At 39.5% G+C, this 10,839-nt stretch overlaps 1 protein-coding gene and 1 long non-coding RNA gene across 2 annotated transcripts; both read right to left on the minus strand.

Moving 5' to 3' along the window:
• Positions 1 to 827: 827 nt before the first annotated feature.
• On the minus strand, positions 828 to 1,557 carry LOC306739205. The gene is made up of 4 exons (XR_013771030.1): positions 1,501 to 1,557; positions 1,112 to 1,189; positions 960 to 1,003; positions 828 to 857 (listed from the first exon to the last, which is right to left on the minus strand). It is a non-coding gene; the product is annotated as an uncharacterized lncRNA (long non-coding RNA).
• A 5,190-nt stretch (positions 1,558 to 6,747) lies between these two features.
• On the minus strand, positions 6,748 to 7,755 carry LOC306738873 (chemokine XC receptor 1-like; the record flags this gene model as incomplete). Its single annotated transcript, XM_079220802.1, has 1 exon — positions 6,748 to 7,755. One exon carries the CDS (start codon positions 7,753 to 7,755, stop codon positions 6,748 to 6,750), a length of 1,008 nt encoding a protein of 335 aa, XP_079076928.1.
• Between the last annotated feature and the right edge of the window lie 3,084 nt (positions 7,756 to 10,839).

Genomic DNA, 10,839 nt, shown 5'->3' on the forward strand with positions numbered 1-10,839 from the left:
AACAACAGGCTGAGTCATGACTTTATGATCCATATCGTGGACTGAAGTTTCCTTCAATGGACTTACCTTTGCCCGTAAGCACAAGGGGAGATTTATGCCATGATTGTGTGCTCAACATGTATCCTTCTTATCTCAATCTAGTATCCATCTATGTTAGTATTTCAGCAATATAATGTATAACTAAGTTTGTTTTTCATATGAGAAGTATAGTTACTAGCTGAGGACAAGGAAATACTTAACTATGAGTGAATGTAACTTCAATAAATATTTGCAGTTTGACCTTGATGACAGGCGTAACTCTGTTAATAAAAAGTTTAAAGATGTTATATGTAAACACGGAAACATTTATTCCAAGTGGTTTATACTGGTAGGCAGCATTTTCTATTTAGGATTTTTATTGTTGCTTTGAGATTGCTTTGAATCACTCATGACGCACCAACCAGGAAAACACAGTTTCACATTATCAACATACATTTTCATAAGCTATTTAGATTTTTTTTTAAATGAATATATATTTTATATATAAAAAATATTTTGAATGTGCAAGTCACAGCAGCAGTGTACAAACAAGATACAGAAAATAGTGCAAAAAAAAATAAGCAACACACACACAAGTACTCGCATACAATTACAAAAGGATGCCGTTTTAAACATGAGCATGCATACAAGTGTGCAACTGGCAATAAGGAATCTGGGATTTTAATAAAATTTGTATTCATGAATATCTTTTAAAAGCACACCTTCATGCACCGGGCTAATCAAAGTATCCCAACAGCGATAGCAACAGCGAAGCACAAGCCTCCAAAGATGAAGATGACTGAGACAGCGGTGACGATCCTTTCAGCTCCACTGAGCTTCTTCTGGGATTCAGAGGTGGAAAAAAATCAATTAACTGGCATCTTAACTGTAATGCATAACAACATGTCATCAAAACACACTATATTGTCATTGGCTCTCACCTCTTTGCTTTGTTGCCTCCATCTCTGACTGTTTAGTGGATTCCCTGTAACAGAAAATAGTGACAAATATTTTGGTCGTCACAAGATTCCGTATTGTATTTAATGTGTTTATTTACTCATTTTCAGACAGCACAATAGTGTAAGTCATTCACCTTGTTTGCTTCTCCCCAGTATTGTGTTTCTTTGAGTACTGCTTACAACATCCCAAATTAAAAACAGGAAAATCCAGACTGTGAAAGTGATCATCATTATCAGAAGCCAAGTGTTGGTGATGTACTTTCTGCAGTTCTCGATCTCCAAAACACCAACAAAGATGACAGCCACTGTGTGTAAAACATATTTGGAAATAAAACCAATGCAATAACAAGGCAGTGGCAACTAAGAGACAAGCTGTGACATTAGTTAGCAAGAATGCAAATAAGCGTATTTCCCAAAATGTGAAACTACTGCATTGAATACATTTAACATGTCTTCTCACAGAGAAAAATCAATGCATCTAAGTGTATTACTTCATAGATTAAAATCAGGGGAATCTCCTCACTTGTAAAAATCAGATGGACGATAGAACACACTTGGACAGCATGGTCGCAGATCTCCTTTCTTGAGCAGAACCAAAGAGAAACAATAACGGCTGAGCACAAAGGGTTGCAGTTGACTTCCAGGTCAAACATTCAGGCACAAGAAGGGGAAGTTGAACTTACAGTTCATGGCTGGGTCCAATTGGCAGACAGACGATTACCAGCTTTATTAAATTAATCACTATCGCCACACACAGAAGAGCCACGAGAGTGACCTAAACGTGTCCAAACAGACACACAGGCGTAAACACACAGTCAATATGACCTCATACAACTAAGACATTGATATAGATGTAGATACAGAGAAATGTTGCACACCTCTTATTATGAGCTACCTGTATAGGAGGAGTCACACAAAACCAGACCACAGAGAATATTTCAAATGCTGCACACAGCAGACTGCAACATATCTGTGACACCTACACAGGAAATAAAATGCACTTTCACTTATCTCTATAAACATGAATAATTAGTATTCAATATGTGTTTGTATACACACAAGCACAGCATAGGGACTGAGCCTACAAATGCCATATTTGTATAAGATGTTCTGATTTGCGATACCTGTCTCTATATGGAGGTTTTACATTCGAAAAATGAATTTACATTTTCAAAAAGACGTTTTTCAGAAAAAAATGCACTTATACCAAATGCAAACAATAAACACAGCATGCAAATGCCTACACTACATAGATTAACTCTACCATTAAAGTTCTGTGCAATTTTTATTAAATCAAATACCCTTTTTTGGTTGGCGTTCTCAAAAAGTAATTCAATGTCTTCAATTTCTATAATTACCTCTCTATAGTTTTTACTATACATTATGGGAGGACAGGGGTGACAACACAAGCTCCCCAACTCATGCCTTACCTTATTGAAACGACAAAGAATGGGGCCGCTGGGGAGGACGGTAAAGAATATATTAGGCAGTCCCTGGTGAGAGATAGAGAGAATCATTTTTTGGGGGTATAATTTTCTGTAATAGCACTATTGTGGAAATAGCATTCACTGTGTGACATAAATGTATAAATACCATACCGTATTGAGTACCCCAAGACCACTATTGATACTGATCGCCACAATTCCAAAGGGCTGTGTCTCATTTCCGCAGATCTATTTGCAGAAAAGGAATATCATATTCACTATATTTTCATTTGTGTATAATCACCTGAAAATAGGAATTGTTTTGTTTTCATCAGCTTAGAATGAGCCCTCCATATTCTACATAGGGATCTCTTCATGGAGTCTACCATGTTGCACCGCCATGTTTTTACAGTAGCCAAGAAAGGACAAACCAAACACTGGCTCAAGTCTGACCGGATTGGGAAATTAAAAAACATAGTGCTGCCAGCCACGATCTGAATTTTGTTAGTAGCGCTATCATGGTAATGCTGGCCTCCTAGCAAGGCGAATGGCGTTGCCACTGTTTTGCACTCAGCGGCTCACCGCAGCCTTGGAAAGGGATAATTAAGCGGAGGGGTATTCAGATGATTGCAATCTTCAATCACACAGCTAGATACCACAAAATCCCACGCACTGTTCTTTTTTACTGCATAGATTTCTGCACAATGTGGACAAAACTCAAAAATACATCACCTCCTTACCAATGGGTTTGAAATATTGGGTACTTGCTGAGTAGTCATGTCTATCCCTGTATCAAATGAAATAGTAGTACTTGCAGTAGTAATTGTACTAGTAGTAGTAATAGGAGTACTGGATGCTGGTGTGGTGGTTGAAGGGAAAACGAGATTCGTTTCCACTTCTTCCCAGAATGTATCAAAAGTCTGAAGAAATGTGGCTCTGAAACATATCAGACACATGTTGAAGAAAATTGTTTTGCTTTGCATTGTAATATTAACCATTGCAGGGCAGTCAAAGTGTACGAATACCTGAAAGTTATATCTACATTTTGATCCTGTGTGGTCCAGTTAACTTGAATCGAAGTCTTTCTTTGATTATTCCTTTGACTAACAGCCGCGCCCTGAGGAGAGAGACAAAAGTAAAGCAAGCGTCACATCCATAAATGTAGTAAGGCTTTGACCTTAAATTTCAATTAAATGTGTTAATTAAAATAGAAATGGAAAGTATTAAATTCATCAATGTAATGCATTTAATACCTGTAATAGTGACAACATGGGGTGGTTACTTACTTTTGAATTATGACAAGTCAAGAGTCGAGTCTGATCAGGCACAAGCGCGATAAACTGTCCAACACTACGGTTTCCGACGGTTCCATTTATTCTCTCTCGAGCCTCCAACATAAACCCATAAAACCTGGCCTGTGTCTTTCTCCTGAGAGAAACTGGAAAACAGTTTGAAGATGTATTGGGGAGAAGGTGGAGGGACAGAAAATGAAGACAGCGTTAGTAGTGGGGAATGACAACGGCAACATATATTGATAGTGAAAAACAAGCTTCCAGGAAAATGGATCCATTAGTCTCTATACCTGTAGTGGGGTGTCCCTTATTTCCGTTTTCGACAACTACCTCAAAGGGCGCCCAAGAGGTCTGAGCAAGAATAAGTGGCCCACCTAGTTTTCGATGCACAGGTGACATTGAGTCACACACTTCTGGGAAGTTACCACTTGAGTACCCATACACCTTTGTGATGATGTTAAGGCCAATCAAAATCCACAATCTCATCTGTAAAACAAAACAACTTCTTCATAAACATGCAGTCACTGGGGATTAATAATCTTGACCTGAAACACCGTCACCGTGATATTCCACTGATGCATTGGCACCATAAGTATCATCATACAAACTCCCCAAAGCCTTTGAACAATGTAGAAGGACAACAACAAATGTACAATTCCACACTGTTCATTCAATATGCCTTTAAACGAACCCATTAAACTCCGCTCTTTCATTTTGGAAAATGGCAATAATAAAGATAGGCCCAAAAGTTAACAGCAAGCATTTCTATAGTTTCATTCAGTCAAACTTGGATTTATAGCCTTCTAAGTCCTCAGTGGCAAATAATTAAACACACATTAACAACAACAACTCTTTTCTCTTACCTTAAAATATATCGATACAATTACCTTAAAAAAGTAAAGATGTCACACTCCAGACCCCAGAACTTGCTGTTTAAGTCTCTTGGAGGACAAAAAGAAGAATCTTGAGAAATGGATCCTCCTTCTGTGACAGTTAGGCGTGCAGTGGGTGCTTGAGAACAGCGCAACAAGTCAACAGACCGAAGGAGGAAGTTAGAAAGGGCAATCTAAGTGCACAGCTGATCCCACCCACATGCACAGCTAAATGATACAGTTTCCCTTTACTGCGCATTCGACCTGTGTCTCAGATTGTTCTCATAGTTTGTTGGTTTCCCAAAAGCAATGCAAGGTCCTTCATTTCTCCATATTCCTAATAACACGACACACAACACAGATCCAAGTCTGCAGTGCCGATAGAAAAACAGTTTCTTGATGAGAACCTCAAATCAAAATAACTGTCAACTCAAAATCAACCCAGAATGAAACAGAGTTAGCTTCTTCCCTTGGAAAGTGATACGTATGTATCTGCTCTTAGTTTAAATGACCAGACATCTGCTTCATAAACATACGTTTTTGTATTTTCAAGATTTAACATTATTTGGCAACGCAAAGAGGGTATAACAGATGTGAAAGCATCATCAGTCTTTATTTGGCACTGAAACCTGAGGGTAGGTAGAGGGCCATGGCGAAATGTAATACTATTCCAATATGTTGAGTATTATATCACTATGCTCGTCTTTGGCTCATGCCTAACAATGATTCAGCAAAGCCCAACCTAAGCATAATAATGATCACCGGGGAACTTCTGTTGAAAGGGTGTGTCCAGATTGAGGTGCCATGCCACCTGTAGAGGGCACATTTACAAAACAAAATGATGAGCAGGTTTGACTTTTTTCTACAAAGGCTGGACTGCATTTGAAGAAGAGAAATAAATGGTCCTTTATTAATCCCCTTGGGGAAATTATTCTCTGAATTTAACCCATCCTTAGTAATTGAGGAGCATTGTGCTACCGTGAAGCGCAACTGTGGGTTCAGTGTCTTGCTTAAGGACGCTTCAACATGCAAACTATGGGGAGACCAGGGATCGAACCGGCTACCTTGTGGTTTCAGAACACCCACTCTCCCCATGAGCTACAGCCGTCCCTTTGCATTATTTTTATGACTTTAAGCAAAACCTATTTTTTGTATTGTTTTTTAATACGTTTATGTGAAAACATGGCATGAACAAGATTGTATACATGTCATGAACAAGAATGTATATGTTGCTCTTGAAATTAAATGTGTTTTATTTCTCTTTAAAGAGAGATAAAACAAGATATATATATATAATCTATGACAATTGTTAAATACATACATTTGCTGGTAATGATAAATTGACTTTTTAAAATACATAGAGCGCCTTTCAACGCGCTTTACAACTTATCAACATTATTATTAATAATTATTACTTCAACATTCACCCTCACTCACTCTACCTCCTGAGCCACATCCGCTCCGTCCATTAGTGGACATTTAATTCGGTAAAGATGTATTTTGACCATTAATTGACATCTCAACCACTTGGTAGAGACTCATTATAAAAAACAACATGTGGTCAGTTGAAAAAAGCCATTGGGTTTTTTATTGCACAGAGAGACTCAAAATTTCAAATATGTGTACATTGCTTTTTACAGGGTGGGACCATTACCGGACTAAATATTATATACAAGCATATTCAGTAGCATTACAACATGTAGGCCATAAAGAAACCCCTTCCTTTTAAAATATGGGGGAAAACATTTAGCTGTCGTACACAATGACACATTGTATTAAATTCACAGAATAAATCCTAATTAAAGAGAGAAGTGAAAACATCCTCACAACAGCGAGATTGTGCATCATTTTAAATGAACATCATAATAATGAATTTAAACAGTTTCTATACCGGCTCCACTGTAACTAATTATTGATATGTTTATGTCCATAACAAACATGACTCTCTTTAAAGTGTCAGTAAATAAATGTATGTAACAATTCAAGATGCACGTTCCCATACAAACTATATAATATGAGGTTTGACACAAATAGATAAAGTCAGAATTGAATATTGAGTGCAGATTGCTACAAACTGAAAAGGATGAACCCTGTATTCATATATTTCGATACAATGGATTTTAATCAAGCGCACCCTGGACTTCAGCAAATGCAGCAAGGAAGTGGAATACATAACCAGCAACTAGAGCATTGATGCACGTGAGAAGTTTTGAATTCTAACCTGCTGTTCTTCAGCTGGACTTCGAATGAACAATCGGAGCAGCAACGACTTCAAATGACTCCTAAACTTCACACCAACAAATGCATAAAAGACGGGGTTCAGGCAGCAGTTGGAGAAAGCAATGAGCCGGCACACAAAGAAGGCGTAGTCAAGATTGATACTTAAGTCACAGTCATCGAATGGTGCAACCACATTGTCGGCCAAAACCCTCAGAAAGATGACCACATTGTACGGCACCCAGCCGAGGAAGAACACAGCCACGATGCAGAAGACTAACTTCACTGCTCTGTTTTTCGTGTGGGATCTTGTTCTTGTGATTTTCCACAGTAATTGAATGTAGCAGAAAGCCATCACTGCAAAAGTGACCAAGAAGAAAATGTTCTGTTGGAAGACACCAATGTTTTTCCACAGGGAGTCTTCGTACTCACAGCCCAGAGAGTGTATACCGTTGTGAGGGATCGGGACAAGGGAGCTGTAGAGCAGAGAGGGAATGGCTGCTCCAATGCTGATTGTCCACAGAAGGAAAGACACATAAAACCCGGTGCTGAGTCTCAGTGTGCTCAGGTTAGACTGTGGGTGAACCACTACCAGATACCTGTAGATGGTCATGATGGTCAGGGAGAGGATGCTGCTGTAAAACCCAGTGAAGAAGACGAAAGTCACTATTTTGCAAAGGGCCTCTGAAAACAACCATCCCCAGATGTGGTAAATCGCCCAAAAGGGCAGACCGGTGGTGAAGACGAGGTCGGAGATGGCCAGGTTCAGGATGAAAATGTTGGTGAAAGACTTGAGGTGTTCGTACATAACGAGGATTACGAGGACAAGCAGGTTTCCCGTGACACTCAGTGTGATCACAACGGAGAAGAACACAGGAATGGCAATGGATCCAAACTTGACCACCTCACCTTTTTCACAGACCTGATCATCATAGACCACGTCATATTCGCTGTCATTGAAAGTGTCATTCATTGCCGTTAAACTGGATTCTAGAAAGAAGAAAAAAGACAGGATTAGTTTGTGAATTACTGCAGGCGATTTCAAGTCATGTCATTGTTAAATCAAAATAAAATAGAGACAAGAGGGGTAATTACAGTAATAATAAGAAAAAATATATTTTCCATGTTGCACTGGATCTCCTTAAATGTGAGCATATGTCACTTGTGTAATGTTACTATCTTTAGTGTGCATAGAAAATAACTGACTTACCTCTTGCTTGGTGGGACTAATATGTTGAAGTCGTGCCTTCTGTATTCTCAGAGAGCTCGGAACGGTGTAGCTATTATAATCTCGTGACAGGTCGCGTTTTCTGTTCCTGATCTAGTAACCTGCTCTGTTTATAATCATAGGCTCCTCCTGTCCTCTGGTGTGTGCTTGTTTAGTTGGACCACATCTCGGGAAAAACAATGTGCAGACTTTCTCATAACTCCCCCCCCAAAAAAACAGTACATTATAGGACATCTATGACATGTGTGTGTGTGTGTGTGTGTGTGTGTGTGTGTGTGTGTGTGTGTGTGTGTGTGTGTGTGTGTGTGTGTGTATGTGCTTGAGCCAATACTAAAAATGACACACAAAAAAGGGTCATAACACTCGATATGCCTTGACTTTGAGTTGATAGTTTGGGTCCCCTTAAGAAACGAGAACCCACTCAAATTGACCAATAATCTGGGTGTCATATTAAATATCAGGCTATTTTACTTTCTAAGTGTATGCTATACAACGGCTTTGCAAGTAATAAAAGGCAAATCATTTTGTTGTTGTTTTAAAAATAATGAATGGTGTAGGGGGGTGCATTTGTACGGAAGCGCATTGCATTCACTGGATAAAAAAAAAAATAGACCCCTTTTCTCGTAATTACGACATCCTGATCTCGTAAATACAAGATCTTTTCTCGTAATTACGAGATCTTTTCTCGTAATTACAACATCCTGATCTCGTAATTACGACATCTTTTCTCGTAATTACGACATCCTGATCTCGTAATTACGACATCTTTTCTCGTAATTACGACATCCTGATCTCGTAATTACGACATCTTTTCTCGTAATTACGACATCCTGATCTCGTAATTACGACATCCTGACCTGATTACGAAAGGTGCCATACTGGCCACTGTATGTATGTGTACAGGCGTCTTCTTAGACGGTTCCGTTGCCTTAGCTACTCCTTGGGGATCTAGGATTTTTAACAGGTGCCGCACAGTTATTTGAGTCACTGTAGCATCCCCGGCAGAATTATAGTCTGGAGTCTTTAAGTGATGGTTCGTAAAGGTTTATTGAAGTCACCGTAATGCCGTGTTCACACCGGACGCGACGCGAATTTGCGGCGCCGCGTCCACCGCCGAAGTTTACTCGCGCGAGTAGAAAGAGGGTGTTCACACCAAACGCGAATTTGCGGCGCGACCAAAGGGGCGTGGCTTAGCTCTGTTGCTTGCCTCTGTGAGAGACAAGCGACGAAGCTTTCATTTTCGCTATCGACCATGGAATAAATAACCACTAGTTCTGCTTTATATTTGTTGTGGAAGTCCCAAACATGTCGGAACATGAAACGCCCTCGTATTTGGGTTCATAACATCATCCGTAGCCGCACACAGCTCGGTGAATTTCACCGACTCCTCCAGGAACAGCGTCTCGCGTATCTCCGTAAAACGATACCGATTATGCCAAAAAAAAATAAAAAATAACTTGAACAGGTGCAAACCTTGTGCCCATATCAGCCAGGTGCTAAACTAATACATCCGTAACCTTTTTATCACTGTTTTCCGTTGTTATGGCAACTTTTCCTTTCTGACCGTTTCTTACTAACAACTTCCGTTTTTTGTACCTTCAAAATAAGAGCGCAACCGGAAATGCACCGACTGCAGTAACAAAACGGACTAAAATAGACAACAAAAAAGGAACAAACTATTACAATACTTTAAACTCTCAGAGGTCCGTTACAGTCACTACCAAACCAGATTGGATGCATTTCAAATGCATGCATTTGTATCCATGAAGCATCCCGTGTTGGTTCAACTGCTCCTGCAGAAACAGAGCGACATCCAGCACGTCAGACTGGGCTTTCCGCCTGAACAATCCTAACGCCTTGAGATGCCTGCGCAGTGTTGACATACTGAATTTAATACCATCCTCATTTTTTAGAAACATCAGTATTTCCCAGTGTCTCAAACCGAGAAGGTAATAATAGCCGATTATCATCATTGCCACTGAGAGAGAATTTACAGACGTTTTCTTTTTCTTTATCTTCTCTTGTAATTACGAGATCAGGATGTCGTAATTACAATATCAGGATGTCGTAATTACGAGAAAAGATCTCGTAATTACGAGATCAGGATGTCGTAATTACGAGAAAAGGATGTCGTAATTACGAGAAAAGGGGTCTATTTTTTTTATCCAGTGAATGCAATGCGCTTCCGTACATTTGCGTTAACACTGATGTGCAATAACCGATAACAAAGGACCAACGCCATTGGGATCACATGACACCTCTGTTTACTCTGTTACGACAACTAAACTATGCAGCTTTAAGGTCCCGCCTCCCAACCTCTAGCCATTGGTCGGAGGGCTACATGTCGCTCTGTGAGTGGACGACTCAATGTCCATCACGACACTTTCAGCAAGATTGTACGATCACATTAAATATCTGGTTTGTTATGGACTTGAGTCATATCTGTAAAAGTATGTAAAAGTTATTTTTGTTTTCTTATTATTTCACCTGAAACTATAAGCCATAGCCTGTATGTATCGTTTCTCGTCGACGTCACGGTTATTTTCAAAATGTCTCTTCAAAAGTTCACTGTGTCAAAGCTAGTTAAATATACGTTAACTTCACCGTGACAGCCTCAAAAAGAACACACCCCGTCTGTAAAAAGAGCCAGCTAACTTCTTGTCTGTCGTTGTTTGGTGTTAGATAACATTGTTAGCGCTGAACGAGCTGACAGTTAAGGTTGTTAAACTGTTTTCCAACTGTTGAAACCCAACCAACCTCAACCTAGTTAGCTGTTAGCTAACGTTACACAAGGTTTAGCTAGCTAACCTAGTTATTAATAAGCCTGTG

This window comes from Taurulus bubalis (genome assembly GCF_910589615.1).
Source record: "Taurulus bubalis genome assembly, chromosome: 7".
NCBI classification, from domain to species: Eukaryota; Metazoa; Chordata; class Actinopteri; order Perciformes; family Cottidae; genus Taurulus; species Taurulus bubalis.